General features: G+C 32.3%; 1 protein-coding gene and 1 pseudogene across 1 annotated transcript; one reads left to right on the plus strand and one right to left on the minus strand.

Moving 5' to 3' along the window:
- Positions 1 to 15277: 15277 nt before the first annotated feature.
- Positions 15278 to 18542, minus strand: LOC107416818 (disease resistance protein RPM1-like). Its single transcript, XM_016025358.4, has one exon. It carries the CDS (start codon positions 18179 to 18181, stop codon positions 15380 to 15382), a length of 2802 nt encoding a protein of 933 aa, XP_015880844.4. The 5' UTR covers positions 18182 to 18542; the 3' UTR covers positions 15278 to 15379.
- A 706-nt stretch (positions 18543 to 19248) lies between these two features.
- Positions 19249 to 24638, plus strand: LOC125418252 (protein IQ-DOMAIN 11-like; annotated as a pseudogene).
- The last annotated feature ends 96 nt before the right edge of the window (positions 24639 to 24734 follow it).

The raw sequence follows: 24734 nt of genomic DNA on the forward strand, positions 1-24734 counted from the left end.
CACTCTCATAAACTTTCCTAGCCAAAGTTGTCTTGCCAAGTCCCCTCATCCCAACCACCAAAATCACAGTTTGTTTCACTTCTCTAATCCAACAACCAACCAATCAGTTCATCTCTAGGAGATTCAATCCCCACGACTTCAACTTTGCGAAGATAAAGGGCTTCTTTAGGATCATACATGAAACTTTTTGAGAATTACAAACATTGGGAGATACATGGTCAATGGAACTAAAGCCATACCACACATTTGTTTGCTTGATTTCGTGGACGTGTGCTTTGGTTTTTTAAATTTAAGAGGCAATATGGTGCTACAATTTTAGTTTGACGATGCAGATGCAAACTTTATGGAGGGAATCAATGAGTCTAAGGGGATGATGAGGACGTCCATGTGCCAAGTGAAGCGTGTAGTCATCAACAACATCTTCAATCTTAAACGCTACATCCTTTAGTCGTTTCACCCAAGCTTTAACACCACCTCTAGTACTAGTTGTATGACTATCTCCTTCCATTTCAACCTTTATATCTGCGTCCTTGAGGTAACATTGAAGGAACTCCAGTTCTTGTTTGATGCTCAAAACTTTAGAACGAACACCTCTCAACAAGTTTACTTGTTGACTCAACAATGGTGTGAGGTGGTCGATAACAAGGTCTACTACTGTCTCTACCATTATTCCCCCACTTTTCTTCCTGCTGTTGGTGTTAGTGCTGAGAAACAAGATTGGTAGCTCTGAAACCTCTGCCAAAAAAGAAAAAAAAAATACAATTAACATTAAAAGGGAAGGAAAAAAATGTTCCCCTAGATATGGGTTTCTACTGCTAAATACATAAATATCAAATACACATACACAAGAAGAAGATGATAGAAAAACCTATTAGTCGTGGTAAGAATTTGATTCTTTGGCCTTAAGACAATTTTCACCCCACACTGGTGCTCAACGGATTGATAGACTGCGAATGTCTCTCAGGATACAACGACTACTTTCTAAGAATAGTAGCACTCCAAATTCCTAGAAACAACGAACAACTTTGTGTTTCGTTCTCTCTCTATTTTATGAATGAATGATGCAAAAAACAAAATTAAACTATTTCTTTCTGTTGTTATTATTTTTTCAATCGTAGAAAGATTAAAGTTATTAAAGGAAAGATTGCATCTATATGAAGAAACCCAATGCTTCAGAATGTACGAGGCGTTAAAAGTTGCTTTATTTCCAATAACAGGCAACTTTCTATTCTGAAGACGTGTTCTTTCACTAGAACACTGTTTCTTATTATTTTATTTATTATTTATTTATTTTTTAAAATAAAACTCTAGTATTTTAAGTATTATGGCAAACAAATAAATAAATAATATTTATAATTTCTATTCACAAATTCCTACAATCCTCACATGAATAGAAATTAATGCAAGATGACTATGCAGACACTTGAGAGAGTTTAATGAAAAGAAACTGCATCAGGATAGATAGCTTTTGGCCTTGAATCTTCCATAGTGAATAGTTATCAAGTTTACTAGTCGATCAATATGCATAATGCTTTGAATTGTCGACTTTTGATGTAAACTGAGACAATAACCAACACACAATTCCTTTTCTGCACAAAATTTGTTCTCATTGTTGTGTTCATTTTGGCTTTGAACAACCTGGTTTTCATCAGTGCTTTAGAGAATTATGCCTTTTATAATTCTCATAAAAGCGGCCCCACTTCTACACTTATATAGGTGACTATCTATAAAAAAAAAAAAAATCCTGCTATATTTCACTTGGATTTCCAAGATATAGATATCATTAAAAGCATAGTTTATCCTAATAACACACTACAGACAATACTGTTTCACCTTAGAAATGGGAAGAGGTATTTTCTCTTTTAATACTTCACATTATTTCTTGTGAATCATACATACTTACGTTGTCCCATTGAACCTAGACCTTGGGATCTCCATTTAGCTAGGTTGGGTTTCCGTTTATGATGATTCATTAGATTTAAGCTTTAATCCCATTTCCCTCGATGACTTATAAACTTGCTCTCTAGACAAACCTTTAGTAAGTGGATATGCTAGGTTGTTTTTTGATTTTACATATTCAATATTTATAATTCCATTAGAGAGAAGTTGTCGAACGGTATTATGTCTTCGACGTATATGTCGAGATTTACCATTATACATATTATTTTGTGCCCTATTACATATAACAGGCACAGGTTTTAACCAATTTGGAATATCTTCTAAAAAATTTCTAAGCCATTCGGCTTCTTCTCCAGTTTTATCTAAAGCTATAAATTCAGATTCCATAGTTGATCTCGCAATATAAGTCTGTTTTGAAGACTTCCATGACACAGCAGCACCTCCAAGTATAAACACATATACACTTGTCGACTTTGAGTCTTTTGTGTCTGATATCCAGTTAGCATCATAATATCCTTCTAACACAGTGGGATATCTTGTATAGTGTAACCCGTATGTCATTGTATATCCTAAGTATTTCAAAACTCTAATTAATGCTTTCCAATGATTTTTATTTGGGTTACTAGTAAATCTACTTAACTTATTAACAGCATAAGCTATATCTGGTCGTGTGCAATTTGAGATATATATTAGGCTTTCTATAATTCTGGAGTATTCCAATTGATATACACTTTGACCATGATTTTTAGTTAGGTGTAAAGTTATGTCAACAGGAGTCTATTTTGAGCCTCCATCATACTTATCAAATTTCTCAAATACATTTTTAATGTAATGAGATTGTAACATAACTATTCCATCTGATGTCTTAATAATTTTAATACCTAAAATTACATCAGCTTCACCTAGATCTTTCATATCAAATTTATTAGCCAACATTCTTTTAGTAGCTTTAATAATTTCCATATTGCTACCCATTAATTAGCATGTCATCTACATGTAAGCAAATCATGACATACCCTTTTTGAGTTCCTTTATAATATACACATTTATCACAGTCATTAATTTTGAAGCCATTTGTCATCATTACATTATCAAATTTCTCATGCCATTGTTTTGGTGCTTGTTTTAATCCATATAATGACTTAACTAGTTTGCACACTTTCTTTTCTTATCCTGGAACTATAAAACCCTCTGGTTGTTCCATATAGATCTTTTCTTCTAGATCTTTATTGAAAAATGTAGTTTTTACATCCATTTGATGTATTTCAAGATTGTACAAAGCTGCTATTGCAATCAAAATTCGAATTGATGTAATTCTAGTTACCGGTGAATAAGTGTCAAAATAGTCCAAGCCTTCCTTTTGCTTGTAACTTTTAGCCACTAGTCTAGTTTTGTATTTATCAATGGTACCATCTGGTTTTAATTTCCTTTTGAAAATCCACTTATAGCCCAATGGTTTAGTACCAGGTGGAAGATCTACCAACTCCCATGTATGATTTTGCATTATAGAATCAATTTCATTATCAATTGCTTCCTTCCAAAATGGAGCTTCAGGAGTTGACATTGCTTCTTTGAAGGTTTGAGGTTCATTTTCTAACAAATAAGTCATAAAATCAGGACCAAATGACTTAAATATTTTAGTTCTTTTACTACGTCTTGGTTCATCCTCTTTTCCTTTATTTGTGTCTCTTTAAGTTTAATTACTAGTAATCATATCCTCATGAGACTTTTTTAGTGAACTATCTATTTTTCCCATTTTGTAAGGAAAAATATCTTCAAAGAAAGATGCAGTTCTCGATTCTATGATGGTGTTAACATGTATGTCAGGAATATCAGATTTATACACCAAAAATCAATATGCACTACTATTTTGTGCATATCCAATGAAAATACAGTCAATAGTTTTAGGTCCTATTTTAACCTTTTTAGGAAAAGGTACTGCAACTTTAGCGAGACATCCCCGCATTTTTATGTACTTATATATAGGTTTTCGACCTTTTCATAACTCATATGATGTTTTATCTAATTTCTTATGAGGTAACTTATTTAGAATTTAATTAGAAGTCAATAAAGCTTCTCCCCATAAATTTTCTGGTAAACCAGACATAAGCAATAAGGAATTTATCATTTCTTTTAAAGTACGATTTTTGCATTCAGCTACACCATTTTGTTATGGTGAATAAGGAGTGGTCGTTTGGTGTATAATACCATGCTCTAAACATAATTCTTTAAAAGGTGATTCATACTCACCTCCTCTATCACTCGTCAAAGTTTATATTTTCTTGCTTAGTTGGTTTTCTACCTCATTTTTATAATGTTTAAACATTTCAATTGCTTCATCTTTGCTTCGCAATAAATAAACATAACAATATCTTGTACAATCATCTATAAAAGTAATAAATACTTTTTTTCACCTCTAGTTTGTATATATTTTAAATCACATGTATCAGTATGGATTAATTCTAGAGGTTCTGTACTCCTTTGCACATTTTGAAATGGGGTTCTAGTTAATTTAGCTTCTACACATGCTTCACATTTATGATTAGAGTCAATCTCAAATTTAGGTATAAAGTCCATGTTCATTAATTTGTGTAGTGCATCATAATTTACATGTCCCAACCTACCATGCTATAAATTAAATGACTCCACAATATAAGTAGAAGATTTAACTTTATTATTATTAATAAGAGGTACAATAGTCATTACATTCATTTTAAATAGACCATCAGTCAAATACCCATTTCCCACATATATCCCATTTTTAATGAGTACAAATTTGTCAGCCACAAAGACTAACTTAAATCCATTTTACCAAGCAAAGACCCAGAAACTAGAGTCTTTCTTATTTCAGGTACATGAAGAACATTGTTGAGAGTAAGTTCCTTGTCAGATGTCATCTTCAGAACTATTTTTCCTTGACCTTCAACTTTAGATGTTGAGGAATTTCCCATATAAAGATGTTCTCCTGTGTCCACACCATGGTAAGTAGTAAACATGTTTCTATTGGAACATATGTGTCTAGAAGCACCTGTGTCTACCCACCACTCTTTGTTATTACAAACAAAATTCACTTCAGAAATCATAGTAGCAATGTTCATTTCTTCTACGTCAATTAACAATTAGGATATTGGCAGCCAAGCACCCCAAACTTTATCGAGGTTGACACATTGCACCCTAAACTTTTTTTCCTAGCATTTTGCACCCTAAACTTCCTTTTTGCTTGCACCATTGGTTCTTTGTTAAAAATGCATAACAGAATGATCAGGTGCTTTGCAGGTACTCATCAAACAAGGGTAAATCATGTAATTTTACAACTTTTAGGCTCTGTTTGGAACTCAGAAAATGTGGAGGAAAAAAATTAAGGGGAAAAAAGGGAAAAGAAAAGAAAAAAAAAAAAGACGCAGGAAATGTTGTTTGATGGAAAAAATAGATAGATCTGAAGTTATTTGGAAAAAATCGATAAAAAGAAGCTCCCCTATTACTGAAATGGAGTTTTGCTTTCTTAAAATATCAACTAGATAGAGAGGAGACAAATAGAGAAAGTTACAAAAAAAGAGAGAATACACAGAAAAAGGAGGACAGAGACAGAGAAAAAGGAAAGACAGATAAAGAGATTTACAGAAAATGAGAGAGTACACCCAAAAAAAAAGAGGACAGAGACAAAGAAAAAGGAGAGAGAGATAAAGATAGAGAGAGTTATAGAGAAAGAGAGAATACATAAAAAATAAAAATAAAGAAATAAAGAGGACAGATACAAAGAAAATGGAAAGACAGAGAGAGTACACAAAAAAAAAAAATGACAGAGATAGAGAAAGAGGAGAGAGAGAGAGAGAACTTCACTCCGAAAATCCCTTCTTCTTCTTTTTCTTCTTCATCCTTCCACATCCATGTCTGTTCTCTTCCATTCCTTATCTTTTTCACTCCCTCGTGCTCTTTCAAACCCAAAATTCCTTCTTCTTTTTTTTTTTTCCCCTTCTTCTTCTTCTTCCAAACCATCACTCTCAGTAACATCAAACAATCCCAAACTCAAATGGAACCCTAATTTCTAAATTGAGAATAGTGAAATTACATGATTTACCTTCGGTTGATGAGCACGTATAAGGCACCTGATCATTCCGTTATGCATTTTTAATAGACAAACCAACGGTGCAAGCAAAAAGAAAGTTTGGGGTGCAAAATATCAGAAAAAAAAATTTAGGGTGCAATATGTCAACCTTGATAAAGTTCGAGGTGCTTGGCTGCCAATATCCCTTAACAATTTATCTTCCCCTGTCATGTGTGCTTGAGATTTGTTCTTCTTGTAGTTACTTTGTGCTTTCCGATTTCTACAGTCATTTGCACGATGACCTTGCTTGTTGCACACAAAGCATTTCCCTTTGAACTTCTTTGCATTCCCTTGGCTATTATTTTGCCCATAATACTTTCTCTTTTTCCCCTTTTTCTGTCCATTCTCAATCACATTGGCTTTGGCTTCCAGGTAATGAGTTTTAATCTTCTTTTTAGAGCTTTGGTTTTCTTCTTCAATTCTAAGACGAACAATTAGATCTTCAAGACTCATTTCCTTACGTTTATACTTCTTCAAGACTCATTTCCTTACGTTTATACTTCAAATAATTCTTCAAATCTTTCCAAGAAGGTGGCAAATTTTCTATAACAGCAGCAACTTAAAAAGATTCACCCAAAGTCATCTTTTCAGCATGTATTTCATGAAGAATCAATTGTAGTTCTTCTACTTGGTTCATAACAGTTTTAGAATCCACCATTTTGAAATCTAAAAACCTTCCAACCACAAATTTCTTCATGCCAGCATCCTCAGTTTTATATTTCTTATCCAAGCATTCCCAAAGTTCTTTGGAAGTCTCAATTGGACTATACACATTATATAGTGTGTTGTCCAAACCATTGAGGATGTAATTCTTGCATAGAAAATCTCCATGTTTCCATGTATCCACAGCTGCTATAGTTGTCCTATCGGTTTTATTCTCAATAAGGATAGAAGCCTTCTCATTCAAAAACTTTGCCAAATTCAAGGTTGTAAGATAAAAGAGCGTTTTTTTGTTGCCACCTTTTAAAATCTGCACCATTGAACTTTTCGGACTTCTCTCCATGATTCACATGAGCAGGAATAGAATTTTGGCTTGTATTTGCCATTTGTCTGTTAACAAAAGTTACAGACCAAGTTACTTTAAAAAATATATTTTAAAAATTTTGCACAAAATAAAATATCCAAAATATATTAAGCAAAAGTAAGATTCAATAATCAAAATTTATATATATAAAACAAACTACACAACTAATATTGGTCAATGCATAAGTAGACATATATATATATATATATATATATATATGAAATATTGCATAAATGGCATACACATGTATAAAAATATTAAAACCAGAGTAGTAAAGGAATTATTCTAACTATTTAAACATATAACTTCACATTGATAGTATGAAAGCTTTGGTCCACGTATACAATTGATTAACCATAAACTATTATATATAAGCACCGAACAGAGACCAAAAGAGACCAAATCAATATATATATATATATATATATATAAACGTAAGAATTGACTACTCGGCCAAACTGTCTGAACTAATTTTTACCAAACAATATTAATATATATAAATGTACAACCGAAATCAAAGCAAGTAGAGAGTAGAGAATATATATATATATATATATATATATATATCTAACCAATTGCCAATTAATTAAATATATATATATATATATATATATATTAATAAGTGAATCGGATGAAAGAGAAAAAAGATATTTAAGAATGTATATATATGTGCCAATTAAAAGAAAACAGTAATTAAAAGAGAAACAGAGAGTAATATGTTTGAAATGGCAATTAAAAGGAAAGCATAATACAAATAAGACTTGATTTAAAGAAAGAAAGAAAGCATAAAACCTGGAAAAATTAATCAATTTAAAACTATATATAAAGACAAATAAACCAGAAGGTACGAATAATATATATGTTTACATTGACAGTAGAAAGCCAGACAAGAAATAACTCAGTCCACGTGAATGTGTTTAAAAATATTTATATATATAATTGTTTATGATAAATACAGATATATAATACGTTTAAATTTGAAATTAAAACACGTTGCAATTGGCAATTCAAAGAAAACAGAGCACACAACCCGTTTCAAACGGCAAAGAAAAGAAAACAGAGCACACTTTATTAATCAATTCGTAAAGGCAAACAGTAAGAAAGAATTGAATAAATTGCATGACTAAATGTATAAATAAAGAAAGAAGACTGTATGAATTAATTCACAGTATGCACAAACACGATTAGAAAATTGCGCAAGAAAAACAAGAAGATTTCCAAGTGGATGAACTTATAGAACAAAGAAAAATTGACAGTCGAAACACATGAAAATTGTCTTAAGATTGTTCCCCTATATATGGGTTTCTACTGCTAAATACATAAATATCAAATACACATAAACAAGAAGAAGATGATAGAAAAATCTGTTAGTCGAGACAAAATTTGATTCTTTGGTCTTAAGATAATTTTCATCCCATATTGGTGTTCAACATATTGATAGATGACAAATGTCTCTCCAGATACAACGATTACTTTCTGAAAATAGTAGCATTCTAAATTTTCAGAAACAATGAACAATTTTATGTTTTACTTTCTCTATTTTATAAATGAATGATGCAAAAAATAAAATTAACGATTATTTTTTTCTGTTGTTATTATTTTTTTAATCATAGAAAGATTAAAGTTATTGAAGAAAAGATTACATCTATATAAAAAATTCAATATTTCAGAATGTACAAGATGTTAAAAGTTATTTTATTTTTAATAACAAATACTTTTTTATTCTGAAAACGTATTATTTATTATTTATTTTTTTTTTAAAATAAAATTTTAATATTTTAAATATTATAATAATTAAATAAGTAAATAATATTTATAATTTTTATTCACAAATTCTTAAAAAAAAAAAAAAAAAAAAGGAAAAAGAAAGAAAAGTGTAACGTAGGAATTAATAAGAATACGATGACTCAACAAGAAGAGTCACTGAATAAACAATGCGAAAAATGATTGATGGTTGGCCTGGAAATGACTCAACAAGCGTGTGGGACCTTTTACCATTTTTTTATTCGATTGTTACTTCCTTCACATTTCCAACAATGACAGAAGGAGTCGTTGGCTACTTTTCCATCTGTCAGAAATGTCTAAAGTAAATGGTACCACTTGCTTGACTTGATGTTGGGTTGACTAATTGAGGCGGGTCTTGCAATTTGCACTGTAGAAGAGGCTAGTAACCCAAGTGGCAACTGGTTTAGTTTTCTTTAATTTCAAGCAGCGAAAAAAGTATAATAAATAATTTTAATTTATATCCATTTAGAGGATGATTTACAATAGTTTTTTCTCTCATGGATTTAGTGTCCTCAACAACATCTATCTTCGAAAAGAGAGGTGTGTAAAAAAAAATAAAAAAAATTACATGCTTATCCTTGCATTGTCTGGATAAAATTTTCCCCATGGGAGAAAAATCATTTAGAAATATCAAAATCTACAAGAATTTTTATGAAGGGGATATATTATATGTTGATCTGTTTCAGGAAGCAATTTCATATTTTTTCTTTCAAATGTAGGTATATAAATATTGTCCAAAAATATATATATATATATATATATATAATTAATCTGTCATTATTCATGTTGAAATTTGCTAGAAATTCAAATGAAGTTGAGCTATATTCTAACATCGACAACAAAAAATAAGAAAACGTGTAATGACATATACGTATCTTCAACGTCTCAATTGCTTTTGAAGTTTCAATTACCAAAAAAAAAAAAAAAAATTGCTTTGAAGTTTCAAGGAATTTGATTTTCTTGTAGAAAACTTCTTTTTTTTTGTTTTTTGGCATTTAACATATATAAGCGCCACCGCTTCCCAAAAAAGATTAAAGAGATTTTATTTTTTTATTTATTTTTCATTAAGAGAGTCACTTAACATCTCCTTACACTATCAATAAATAAAGATTAAATAGATTTTTTTTTAATTAGGAGAGTTACTTAACATCTCCTTGTACTAAATAAATAAATTTTTTAAAAATTGGACTCTAAGAATATCATGTGAATTATGTAATATGAAAATTGATATTATCTAAATCTATGTATCATTAATTACAATTACTTTTAAAATTATAAATAAAAAACTATTTGTGGCAATTAATTAATTAAATATTTTATTAGTTTGATTTTTTTTTTCAAGAATCACTTTTTTTAAAAATTTTTTTTTTCTTGCTACATAAACTTTAAATATTTTATTAGTTTGATTAAAATGTTTAACAAATCTTTTAGAAGTAGATATTGTTTTTTTTTTTTTGGGTACATGGCTATCTAATTTTCTGATGTGGCCAAAAAAAAAATTTAATAATAAACAGAGACATTAAAAATGCTCTAAAATACCATATACTGATACTCTACGGATCCATAATGAATCTTTTGTTCCTATTTTTGTCGACTAATGATTCGATACTTCATCATTTGAAAACATTTGAAAAGAAAATTGGGACCACTATCAACATATCAATTATTAATTAACAACATTTAATTATATATTAATTTTTTATTTTAAAAATTAATTTAGAAAAATGAATATTTTTAGAGTTATTTAAATTAGTAAATGGCATATATATCTTATTGATTATCATCACAAATAGTAAACAAATAGCATTTTTAATATATATATATATATACATATACATATACATATATAGGAGGATTCTATGGTCAGGACTATTCGGCTGGAGTTACGTATGGACCAGAAGCAAAGCCGACGTTTTTAGAAAAATCGATATTTTTTCCTCGTGTAGTATCTGCTTTTTCTCTAAGTGAAAAGCCGATGTTTTTTTCTTATGTAGCTTTGGTTTTTCTCTGGTCCGCTCGCTTCTGTATCCGGACGGTTCTAACTATAGAATAACTCTACATATATATATATATAAGGGAAAAGAATAATTATTTTATAAAATATTAATGCAGAATTTTACTATTAAGCGGACAAGGATGATGATGAGGAAGAAAGGAAATAAAATCATCATCCATATACTACCAATAATTACAATTATTTTTTGAATGGTTCTATTCCATCAAGGAAATAAAATCGTCATCTATGTTTTTATATATATAAAAACATTAAAACAATTAAAAAGGACGAAGTTGGCTAGCTCGCGTGGTCGAAAGCCAGTACCTGCACCAGAGTTACACGGGTTCGAGTCATGGGCGGGCGGGGAGGGCTTAGGAGACAGGAAAAAATAATAATAATTAAGAAGATTTTTCAAATCACATTTTAAAAAGTATGAAAATAAGATTAACCAAATAATATATATACTAAAACAATTAAGAAGGCTAAAGTTGGCTAGCTCGCGTGGTCGGAAGCCATTACCTGCACCACAGTTGCACGGGTTCGAGTCATGGGTGGGGAGGGATAAGGAGACAGGAAAACAAAAAAAAAATTAATTAAGAAGATTTTTTAAACTAACCAACCTCTGGAGTCTTTGAGATTTATGGGTGTTTTAGTCTGGAATACATGCCACTTGGATTAGATGAATTAAGTATCCTTCGTATATTATCAAAGTTTACACGGAGTGACTACATGAATTTTTATTATTTTTGGATTACTTTCCTATATCCAAATGACACATGGATATTTTGTCTCCCTACCAGTTTCCCCCACCCCACAATAAATAAATTAATAAATCAACCTCATCTATTTTCTATCTCAGATCACAAAGACTTTTTCCCCCAAAAAAAAAAAAAAAAAAATCACATCATAAAGAAACACTAAATTACCTTCAGAGCCCCAAATGGCTAACCATCTGATTCCAACGCTCAACCGAGTTCTTGCTGAGAAAATAGTCCCACCGTCAAAAATTTCAGCTGAAATCCTCCTCCCTTGTCCTCTAAAACAGTAAACCACCGCCGGAATCCTCCTCCCTGAGTCCTCCGTCTACTCAGTTTTTTTGGTTGAAATATTTTCGATAAAAAAAAAAAAAAAGAAATTTTGAATTTTTTCTTACTACTGGTTTGCTTAAATAAATGACGTGGTTAAATGTCCACATGTCATTTAGATATAAGAAAGGGGGTACCCGGCGGCTTACTACTCCCGAAATACCAGAGTTCTTTTCCACTGTAATGGTTGCAATGTTGGTTGCGCTCACTGCCACTGGTGCGTGTGCTTAACAAACCACCATATATTTAAAACCTAACCGAAACAATAATATATAATATTTAAAGTCACACAAAATAATATATAAAATTTACATAGGCCATAGAAATGATACAATAAATACTTGCAATTGTAGCCCTAGCTGGTCTTCTATCAAGTAAAGATAAGACTGTTCGTGAATGACAAAAATTGTATGATAGCGTTGATTCCGAGTTGGAGAGTAATCCTCATCTTACTAGTGTAACAAGGATCCTATCCTTTAGTCATAATGATCTACCTCATTTTCTCAAATCTTGTTTCTTGTACTTGGGCATGTACCCAGTGGACTACTCTATCTGGATCTACAAAGTTAACCAGGCAATGGATTGCTGAGGTTTTATTACTCATGGTAAGACATTCGAAGCAGCTGCCCCAGAATGCAATACTGAACTAATATATAGAAGTCTACTTCAATTGCCAAGCATAGACCTCGATGGAAAACCTAGAACTTGCTCCCTCCATGATGTTTTGAATGAAATCTTGATTAAAAGGATGGAGAATTAAAGTTTCTGCAAAGAGTTATGTTAGAAAATGAATCAAGTTTCAGGGGAGTAACTCGACGGCTTTCAATTTTGAATAGCATATCTGATAGTTCTGAGAGTGCCAAATATGCTGTCATTATTTGTAATTTTGTTTTGTTAACGAAGATGGAATTCCTGAATCTATTTTGAGAACCTTCATCACAATTTTTAAGCTTCTAAGAGTTATAGATTTTGAAGATGCTCCACTAGATTATCTTCCTGGAGGTATTGGCAATTTATTCCACTTGAGATATTTAAGTCTGCGCAATATTTAAAGAAATCTTTAGTGAGTAAGATACCAGCTAATATCAATAAGCTCTTCCAGTTAAGGTATCTTTTAGTATACTATTATGCTTCGGATATGCGTTTTTGTGTAGCTTACTTGAGTTCGATAAAAGTACCACAGGGAAATTAGGTGCTTAAAAGCCTTACAAAAGTTATGTCATCTTGAGGTCAATGATACGGGGATGGAGCTCTTGAAAGAGTTGCAAAAGTCGACGCAGTTGGGGAAGTTAGGTATCTGCAAACTCAGAAGCAAAGATGGAAGGTCTCTATGCGAGTGTACTGACAAAATGAAACACCCTGAATCCCAGGTAGTAATTGCAACAAAATGAAGATTAGAGCATGGATATAGAATCCACATGATCTCCCCCACATGTTCTTCGATGCCTTTTTTTTGGTGGCCGATTGAAGAAGTTGCCGGAATGGATCAGAAAGCTTGAAAATCTAGTCCGATTACAAATTGTTTGGATGAAAGTCCAGTTAAATGCCTACAAAATCTGCACAACATAGTGGACCTCGAGATAGAATACGGTGCATATAATGGTGAGCAGTTGCACTTTGAGAAAGGAGTCTTTTCAGATCTTAAGACACTGAATATCAGGTCTTTAACTGGATTGCATTCCCTGGTAATAGAGCAAGAAGCATTTCCTAATCTCAAAGTTCTTTCCATGATTCCTAGTCAACAGCTGGAGGAGGTCCCCTCTGGAATCCAATATTTGAAAAAGCTAAAATTGCTTAGAGTTTATAAACAGCATGCTTCCAGAAAGAAAACAACATTATTTGATCATTCAACACGTACCACGGATTCTCATCGCTTATAAACGTGATAGGGGGGAAATTGACACCTGCAGTTGGCATTGATTTTGTTGATTTGAACGAATGTGCTGGGAAGTCCTGATCCATCAGGTAATATAAGTATTGATATTTATATTCATTGAGTTTACAAGTGTATCAACTTTGTAGAAGTACCTTTCTCTGTCTAACCTCTCTGTTATTCTTTGATATTCCTCTGTTTTACTTTGGCTGACAGAACAATGAAAAAAAAAAAAAAAAAAAAAAATACCTGCAGTCATTAGTTGCTACTTCTAAGTCTATCTCTTCAAATTGTGCGTTGTCTTATTTTTTTTATCCCCTTAATTGTATTTTTATTTACACAATATATGTATATATGTATCTCGGACCTGAAAGCAAGGATCAATGCAAGTTGCAACCAACCACTACATTATACAAAGACCTTTTTTACCTAGTATATATACATATCAGTACTTTCATAGATTCCTCTGCAATCTTATTTTGTTGTTCCAGAGTTGTTTCTTCTTTGGTTGAAATAAGTATTAGCATCACATTTGGTAACAACCTTGCTGTAGCTGCTAATACACAAGTCAACACTAGTATTTTGTCTCTGTCTCCAACCTCTGTTTTTCTCTGGCAATTGCACTCTTATAACGTACCAATGACTTCTTGCTTGCAATTTGCATACACATATAAGTGTAGCAAGAAAATGCTTGCTTTGATTTTGATTTTCTTGCATTAAAAAAAGTAGTAATAATAACCAGGGGTCTAGTAGTTCTGCACTTAAGATAATAAAACGATGTATAAATGAAGTAAAATAGTTGAGAGCTCTCAATTATTTTACCTATCACAAATTAAATAATGTCATAATCAAATTCTAACCAAATATATGCCTTGATAAAAACAATATAAGTATCAAAGAACATGTTACTACTTATGCACAGCAATTTCTTGTCAAAGTCAATCATTACTTGTGCCAACTTATTTGCCTCTAGGCTGCTCGGATAAATTTTTAATAAAAACAAAATTCCTAGAAAGGGTCGAGGGTTTCAGAAAGGCCTAATAAGAATATATATATATATATATATATATATATATATATATATATATTTTATGAATGAGAATATACTGTTTCGTGTAAGCTTGGAGAAGAATAATTAATATAATAGTAATACTTGGGATACCAAATATAATTCAAATTGGGAACGTATTCGCAGCACACTGCTTATTCATTTGCGTAGGAAATAATAGATATATGTTCAAATAAGGGAACTACAACTACAAAGAAAATACCTTTTAATTTTTCTTTTTTTGTCCTCTAGAAAAAATAGGGGTCCTGTCCTGTTTTAGCCATAAATTAAGGCGACACAACAATGCACAAAATAATAATTTTTTTTTTTTTTTTTTTTTTTTTGATATTGAGCACATAAATGAATTAATACAAATGCAACGTGTTTGGATCTGCACCCAAAATAACTAGTTTGATTGTTGGTCGCATATGAATGCCTATTGAAACTAAATAGAATTGCAAGGGTTCTAATTTACGAAATTATCATAGAAATCAAGGAATTAAATATTAGCACAATTACCTGATAAGTAGGACTTCTAATTTATTTCTTCCAGTTTTGACAAAATCATAACAAACGGAAAGTTTCATATTTTCCTCCATCACGTTCATAACTGATGCGAACATGAGGTACATGTTGAACGATCTCATAGTGTTGTCCTCCTTTCGGTTTCATACTCTTTTTGAACTCCATGGACATATCAAAAAAGTATAGATATTGAAGGTTTTTCAAATGCTGGATGCCGGAGGGGACCTCCTTCAGTTGTGGACTGGGTCCAATGTCGAGTCTTTGAAGATTCACAAGCGATCCTTCCTCTATTACCACACTTTTTAGTCCACTCAAATACATGAGGTGGAGGTACTTCAGTTTTGGAAACATCCCCTTCTCAAACTGCAATTCAGCACCAACATATGCATCGTGATTTATGGCGAGTGTCAACAGGTTTGGCATATTTTTTAAAGTTTCAAGTTGATCATCTTCTAATTTTGACCAACTGATCACTATTGCTGTTAGATTTTGAAGCTTCTTGATCCATTCTGGCAACTTCCTTAAACGCCCATATATGTAGAGACGTTGGAGAGATAGAGGTGGAGATGACATGCTTTCTAAATCAATCATATCATCTTCACTCGTTGCACTTACATCCAAACATTCCAGGTGGTTCATATTCTCAATACACCCACACAAAATCCTCCCATCTTCACTTCTGAGTTTAGAGATGCTCAACCTCCTCAACTCTGTCAACTTTCTTAGCTCTTTAATTACCTCAATTCCCATCTCATTCATGTCCAACTGGCATAACTTTTGAAGGGATTCTAAGCTCCCAAACCCCTTGTCTACTTTTATTCCTTTCCTTCTAGCTATACAAAAATGCCTGGTGTCGTCATGGTTGTATGCTATAAGCTGTCGCAACTTTTTAAGCCTTTTGATCTCAACAGGCATCTCAAATACCAATGACTGCTTTAGGTCCAAAGTCTCAAGGTTTATTAATTTCCCTATGGACCTCGGCAGCTTCTTTACTTTGGTGTTTCGAAGACTTAAATATCTTAAATGAAATAAGTCCCCAATATCTTCATGGATTGAATCTATTTGAGCATCTTCAAAATCTAAAAATTTTAGAAGCCTGAAATTCTTTGCCAGCGTACCTAGAATAAAATTGTAGTCTGGTAGTATCTCATTGTTGTTGAAATTTAAAATACTACGAACTTGAGAAATTTGATCAGCACCATGAAAAAGAGAACTGCCTGAACCATTGACAACTGATAGACGACGAGTCGCTATTTCTTCTCTAAAATTCGACCCATTCCCAGACAAAATATGGCAAAAACCCGACTCCATTTTATTGAGAACAACCTCACGCAAAAGATCATGGATGCGACAAGTTCTGACTCTTCCATTAGAGTCTACCCAAGACACTTGAACCAAACTTCGATGTATTAGTTCGGTCAAATACTCATGCGCAACTGCTTCTAATGTTTTATCCTTCTTCTGGTTCACAAATCCCTCAGCAATCCATTGTCGAATTAACCTTGAGCATCTAATGGAATGGTTCTCTGGATACATGCCAAAGTACAAGAAGCAAGATTTGAGATGGTAAGGCAGATCACCATAACTAAGAGACAGGATTTTTATTATGCTTGCAAGATGAGGATTGCTTTCAAGCTCTGAAATAAGGCCATCGTGCAATTTTTGCCATTCATCAATTGTCTTGTTTTTAGTTGAGAGAAGACCAGCTATGGCTACAATAGCAAGTGGAAGCCCATTACATTTACCAACAATTTTATGAGATAGCTCCTCTAAGTCGGTGGGGCAGCGTCCCTCAAAATCAAACTTAAAAACCTTATTGCAAAACAGTTCCATTGCTTTTTCATAAGGCAAAGGTTTCAACCTATGGACATGAACAAATGATGAAATTCTGCAAAAGTTTGCAACCTCCATATTCCGTGTTGTGATCACTACTCTGCCACCATTTTTATTATCAAGCAAAGCATGTTCTATATCCCCCCAGAAATCTACTTTCCAAACATCATCGAAAATCACAACATACCTCTTTTGCAGCAAATACTCTCTCAATTTGTTAGTCAGCGTCTCCTCATCCATTGCATTGATTCCTTCAGGAGCGGCTTCTTTGTTTCCCTCATAGAATTTCTTGATGACGTTCTTTAATAGCTCCTCCTTCTTGTATGACTGAGACACTGTTATCCAAGCATGGCAATCAAACTTTTGTTTTACAGAATCAAAGACCTTTTTAGCAAGTGTTGTTTTGCCCAAACCCCCCATCCCGACCACTGAAATGACAGTCCGGTGGGTTTGTTTTTCATCTAACAACCAACCAATTAATTCAGCCCTTGGAGAATCAATACCCACAACTTCAGCTTCCGCAAGATAAAGTGCTCCTTTTCGAGGGTCGTACCATGGAGCTGCTGCAGATCCATCCTGCTGATTAATATCGGATGAATCAAAGCCATACCTTCCACTCCTTTCTTTGATTTGACAAACTTTTCGTTTGATGCCTTGTACCTGAGATGCAATCCGGTGACGTGCTTTTAGTGTGATGATGCAGCGAAAGGAGCCAACGAAGCCTCCGCGGCGAGGATGCTGTGCCATGTGAAAAATGTATTCATCAATCACATCTTCTATGCGAAACGAAACTTGGGTTAGTTGCTTCACCCATGCTTTAACACCATCTCTAACAGAGTCACCTTCGGTTTCAGCCTTCATGTCTGCATCCTTGAGGAAACATTTAATGCTCTGCAGCTCATCTCTGATGTCCAAAACTTCAGAGTGGACGTTTCTCAGCAAGCTTGCTTCTTGTGTCAACAGTGGGGTGAGGTAGTCAATAACAAAGCCTACTGCAGTCTCTGCCATTATAAGAAGTCATAACCTCCTGGCCTCTTGATCGATGAGGAGTTAATTTGGTTCTAAGAAATCAGAAGAGTCACCAGCATAAAAATGCAGCAATAGATCTAATTATTATGATTGCTGCAACTCGATCTTGATTTTTTTTTTTTCCCTCTCTCTTTAAAAAAAAAAAAAAATTGAATTATACAAACTCCGCATTAAGTGACCGTCCTTGAAGTGTTAGATGAAAGACAATTATTGATAGCTAGCTGTAAGGCAGCTCGGTGTCGTTTCCAGAAAAGGGATAATGATTTTAACTTGCTATTTCTTATTTGAGCCACTGGCAGATTGTGAGTTATTGTTTGCTTTCCTTTTTTTGGTTTTGAGGAGCAAACTTTCTTTTATTTTAATATTTTAATTATATATTTATTTACAAATAATATATATTTGATTTTGGGGAGATGGACTTGATGACAAGGATCATTTAGGGCGTTCAATTTCACTTTTTGACTAACCCTGTTAAAAATTCCTTCCCATTTCACCAAAAAAACTTTAGTAGGAGTACTGAGTGACTGACTACTCCTCCATATAGATTTATGCCACGTGGAATTTTTCCACATCAGCGAACACTAGGCTTAACCACTTTTTCTCTCTCACAAATGCAACTCAACTCTGTATCAAAAACCCAAAAATCTTGTTTCTCTTCCTCTTCTACCCAAAACCAACGACTAAACAAGAGACATCTTTCAATAATTAGATTCTCATGGTGTTACAAGTTTTTTTGGGTAAACAATGTGTTGCAAAATTATTTTAAAAAATTGATGATTCTCCCTCTGAGAAAGAGACCCATAGATTCCTTGCAAGATCATGAGGGTTCAAACCATGAGAACGGCTCAAATTAAATTAAATTGATGAGGAGGGTTAGCTGAACTGTAAATGGTTGAAAAATCTTCATACTTATCAAGATTTGGGCATTTGTTTGACTAATAGAGATTTGATATTGTTAATTAATTCTAGTTTGTATTTTCTGTAATAACGAGAGACTGTGTGTCTTTGTTTGATTTATACCGTTGGAGATACACAGTTGTTGATAAATGAAGTTGGGACATGGTTCGAATTCAGATTGTGGAAGAGAAAGAGTGGGAGTGGAAAAGAGCCTCTATTTGTAAATTTTGTCCACCAATTAGTTGAATGGTTCACATTTTGTTGAAAAAGAGACGTGAAGAGAAGAGAAGAGAGAGGGAAAAAGAGCCGTGCAGAACAGGAGAGAGAGAGAGAGTTTGCGTGTTGTCTTTTTGTGTTTTCTAATGCAGTGTCTCTGGTTTAGTTGTTGGTTTCTGGGTAGAAGAGGAAGATAACGGGTTTTTAGGTTTTTGTGTGAGAGAGAGAGAGAGAGTGGTTCAGCCTAGTGTTTGCTGATGTGGAAAATCATTCCCACACGACGTAAATCTATTTTCAAGAGTAGCCAATCACTCGCCCTCCGGAAGTGCTAAAGTTTTTTTCCCAAACAGTCGTACGATGTTTGACATTTGACAAGAGGAGACCAAAATTAAAGACTGACGCATCGACCAATAATAATTCATTCACATGGGGTCACCAATCTTACCGTGGCTACATCAAAGGAAGAACACGGCATCGTTGTGTACTCATATATAGGCTGACGTATGGTATCACTCTCCATAAAGTAAACTTTTTATTTTTATTTTTTTATTTTTTAGTAAATAACTCTCCATGAAGTAATTATACGTACTGTCAGAAAAAAAAATTAAAACTATGCTTTTTAATAAGACGTTAATTTCGAGCAAACTGGTTTGGGAGCGTTTGAAATTTTTTCGTAAAATTCGTAGATACCTTTTGAGTATTTAATTAAAAAAAAAGAATTTTTTTTCTTTTTTCATTTTAGAAACACCTTATTTTTTTTAATTTCAAATATTCCGTGAAACTCACTTTTACATTAGCATATTATGTTAAAATTAATAAGAAAAGGGTAAAAAAGTGTATTGACATATGATTTTTAGTGGATTAGAGGTGTTCATTGATTTGAACCAATTTAATTACTAATCGATTTTTCAATGCATATCAATTTTAACATTAAATCTAATTCAATTCAATTTAATTAGGATTTATTTGAATTGGATTAGATGGTAGTTTTGAATTGATTTTAAATTTAGGTTTGTAATATTTGGGCTTTAGAATTTCATACACTAGCTAGTTGACTTTGGATTTTGATTTTTTTAACTTATGTAAAAAATCCAATTTTCTATTAAAATCTTTTTCACATTTTGAAAAATGAAAATATTTATTTTTAACAAAAAATAAATAAAACAGAATTGATTAAAATAATATATTAATTATACTCTATTTTTTTAACTAAATAATGCAAACTAGTATACATGTTAAATAGAAAAAATAATAATTTATTAATTATTTATGGATATATATATTTTTAATTATTTATATTTTAATAGATTTGATTTGGATCAATTTCATCTTTTTTTTTTTTTTTAAATTGATCTAAACCAATTTGGTTATCAATTTTGAATTTTTAAAACCTAATTAATCTAATTACTATCAAATAACCAACCCAACTTGTTGAATTGGATTGATCAGTTTAATTAGGTAATCAGCTTTTTGGCACAATGTCACCTTTACAATGGACAGTGGTTGAGCAGATTGTAATGTAAAATATTTACCGGATTGCGGTTGGTCAGGTTGCATTGGGATTTAGCTTTCATTTTTTTATTTTTTATTTTTCTTTCTTTGGGTAAATGCATTGGGATTTAGCTATTGAGTAGGACGGCTAGCATATCCATCTAGCTTTGTGTTGGTCAGAGTATGTTGCGTAAAATTTGTACGGTTTCAGTTTATTAATTGAATACTTTAACAAGAATTTTTGGAGGCTTTTTTATAAATTGTATACGATGAAACACCAACCATTTCACATTTATATTTGTCATCAAATGCCATTTATTATTATTTGTTGTATATTTTATTTAAACAATAATTGAAAGTGTTTAACATTTTCAAGTGAGTCATTAAGGGTATTTTGGACATTATATACATGTTCAATGATAGATGCTAATGGTAGGTGGTTTTATGGCGGCTTCATAAAATAAAAACAAAATGTTTTTATGAAATTTTAAAATCTTGGAGTAGACTTGAATTGGACCTATATTTTAGGGGGTCTCAGCGAAATTCTCCCTTGCAGAAAAAAAAAAAGAAAAAAAAAAGCATAATAGAATCAAACATACTATCAATAATTAAATTAAATTAAACTATACATTATACACAAATACCATAAATAACTCTTTTCATCTAAAGTTAAATGAAAAAAAAAATCCATATTAACAAATATTGAGAGTTATATTTTACAAAAATATCAATTGAAATGTTAATATTGACTCAAAAACTTTTTTTTTTTAAAAAACATAACTCATATTCTATTAAAAATTTAAAAATTTTGATTACAACCTTTTAGCGGTGATAAATCTATTAAAAAGACTCTTTTATCCGTTTCTCAATTATATATGCTCCACAAATAAGATCCTATTGAATTCTTACCCCCTTTTTTTTTCTTTTTCTTTTTTTTTTTGTTTTTGGGTGAAAAATTTGTGTACGGGAGCGCGTCTCATCAAAGGACGAATTATGGGTGTCCAAGTCATGCATCCAAAACTCTTTCCCCATCCTCAACCTCCATTCTCGCTCTAGCTCCCATCGCTAATTGCATGACTATCTCGGCCAATCATGTTCTAAAGATTTGTATCGTGCTGATTCTGTGTCTCTTCTTTAATAAGTTTCAAAGTTGTAACTTTTGAAAATGCAATAAAACATAAAAGTTGCCTTTTTTCTCATTTAAGATGTTTGGGTCCTGATTTTGTTCAATCAAATGCTGGTTTCACATAAGTGCCAAAGCTCAAAAAAACCATCGGAAAAAAAAAATAAAAAAGGAATGAATGAATGAACGAAGAAGGAAGATGAAGATGGTATTTGCTTTTAAGTAAACTAGGAAGTTGATCAGATTAAGTAAATAGGAAAAATGTGTAACGTTGGATTTGAATGAGGGGAATTTGGCCCCATGCTCTCATAGGGATGAGCTTAACGATTTGTACCCCTTTATTTGCTATTATTTTTTTTCTACCGTTCAATACCCATTTTAACCTTAAAACAATAAAAAATAACTTGGATATCTATCCATTCCATTTCACGTTGGTTTTGAAAAAAAAAAAAACACTTAGGTCATTTTCTATTTTAAACAAACAAAGAACAAAAATCCATTTTTTTTAAAAAAAAGAAAAAAAAAGAAAAAAAAAAAGGGAATTTGGCCCAATATCCCTTTTGGATGAGCTTAATGATATCTGTTCCTTCATTTGCTATCATTTTTTTTTCTACCCTTCAATATCCATTTTAATCTTAAAACAATGAAAAATGACTAGGATATCCATCCATTCCACTCCATGTTGGTTTTGGGAGAAAAAAAAAATCAGGTCATTTTATGTTTGTTTAAACAAACAAAGAACAAAAATCCACTTTTTCTTTTTTTTTTTTGGGGGGGGGGGGGGGGGGGGAGTACATCAGGTAATTGTTTTTACAAGAATACACAAAAATACAAAAAAACAAAACTTGCCGTGGAAAAAACAAAGGAAGCTTCATCTCAGCACCCTTAAACAAAAATACAAAGAAAAAACAAAAAAAACAAAACTTCATCTTATCTCAGCATCCTTAAATGGCTATCTCTGAGGAAATTGTTTTAATATTTTGATAAAGAGGTTATTCATTTGGGATGCACAATCAAGACAAGAAAAGGTAAGCATTCCACTAGTTGTACTATTTTCCTCACTATCATCTTTAGGTTCCATTGTTCATAAACTGAAACTATATTTTTTGTTATTATTTTTTCGTTTTATGAATTATACAACTGGTTTCTCAGAAGGAGAAGAGAAGGAAATGGGTATATGGCAGGATTAAGATAAAAAGATTAGCCTTTCTAACTGCACCACCATCACCATTGAAAGAGAAGACAGCAAGTGAGGCAGGGGAAGAATAGAGCAACCATGCTTTGAATGTCGCCATTGTCACTGCTGCTGTTGCTGAGGCTGCTGTGGCAACAGCCCATGCTCTTGCTGCTGCTAAGGTTGTCCGACTCACAGCCACTCCTCACTCCACCCATAACGCTAAGGAACACACAAAACAAGAATTGGACACTGAAACAACTCCAACCAAGGTTGCTCCTTTAACATGCCAATATGATAAGCAAATCCAAGAATCTACTACTATCAAAATCCAAACTACCTTCAGGGGTTACCTAGTGAGTTTGTTCAAGCTATTCCTCTATACTTATTTATTATTATTATTTGCATTTTTTTATCAATTAGTGATGAACTTTTTTCAACTGGGATTGCATGAATGATTTTGGAAAATCTAAAGAGTCAATTTTGTTTGGCATAATGCAATGAGTGTTAGCATGACCATGCTTAATTATTAACACAATATCATGATGCTTACAAATAAGAAGTGAAGAATTATAGGTTAATAAGTTAATTATTAATCACAGACAAATTATTATCTATCTCATTTTTACTTCAAAATTCCTTATTCAATACAAGCTTTTGATAATATATATATATATATATATATATATATATATATAATGTGAATGTGTACTGTAGGCTAAAAAGACTTTAAGGGCATTAAAGGGAATATTGAGGCTTCAAGCTATTATTCGTGGTCGAGCTTTGAGACGACAAGCAATTACTACCCTCAAATGCCTACAATCCATAAAAAATATTTAGTCCCAGGTCTATGCAAAGAGATTCCAAACCAGTGATAGTACTTATCACTGTGATGAAAATAATCACTTGCAAAATTTGAGAGACCAGATATTAAGGGTAGGTTGGCCAATACAACACTTGGTCCCTTGTTAGTGTAAACAATTGTTTTATTAGAGACATAGGCACATTAATTGAAGTTGCTAAATTTGATCAAAATTTTCTAGGTGGACATGAACAATCAAAGAAGATGGGATGACAGCCTTCTATCAAAGAACGAAGCAGATGCTTCATTTCTAAGCAAGAAAGAGGCTTTGATCAAGAGAGAAAGGATCAAAGAATACTGGTATAGCCACTGGGTAAGTTCGAGTTCTTCTATAGTCTTTACATAATTTCATCTATAAAAATAGCTTTAGCTACCTATGAAATTTTTTTTCTTGTAGAAATCAGCAGAAATAGAAAGAAACAAAGTAAATGGAAGATGGAGGTATTGGTTGGAGCAATGGGTAGATACCCAACTCAATAAAAGCAAAGAACTTGAAGATTTGGATACAACTTTTCCATCAACTGCGAGAAAAAATGATGAATTTGGAGGAAAACAGCTTAGGCTAAGAAAGATTCATAGCCACTATCAAAACCATGATCACAGAATGGATTCTCTAATATTTGTTCCAAGAAAATCACATAACATTACCGTAGGTTGTATCGGTAATTACTGAAGGCCCTATGGTAATCAAATTGGTAAAACGTGATTGCCACAGGGATTTTAGTAATTACTGATGAAACCTATGGTAATTTTTCAAGCATGGACAAAT

The sequence above is a fragment of the Ziziphus jujuba genome, chromosome 1 (assembly GCF_031755915.1).
Source record: "Ziziphus jujuba cultivar Dongzao chromosome 1, ASM3175591v1".
Taxonomy (NCBI): domain Eukaryota; kingdom Viridiplantae; phylum Streptophyta; class Magnoliopsida; order Rosales; family Rhamnaceae; genus Ziziphus; species Ziziphus jujuba.

Excerpts from the sequence above, each read along its gene's own strand:
- LOC107416818 (XM_016025358.4), bottom strand. The coding sequence starts at position 18,181 with ATGGCAGAGACTGCAGTAGGCTTTGTTATTGACTACCTCACCCCACTG.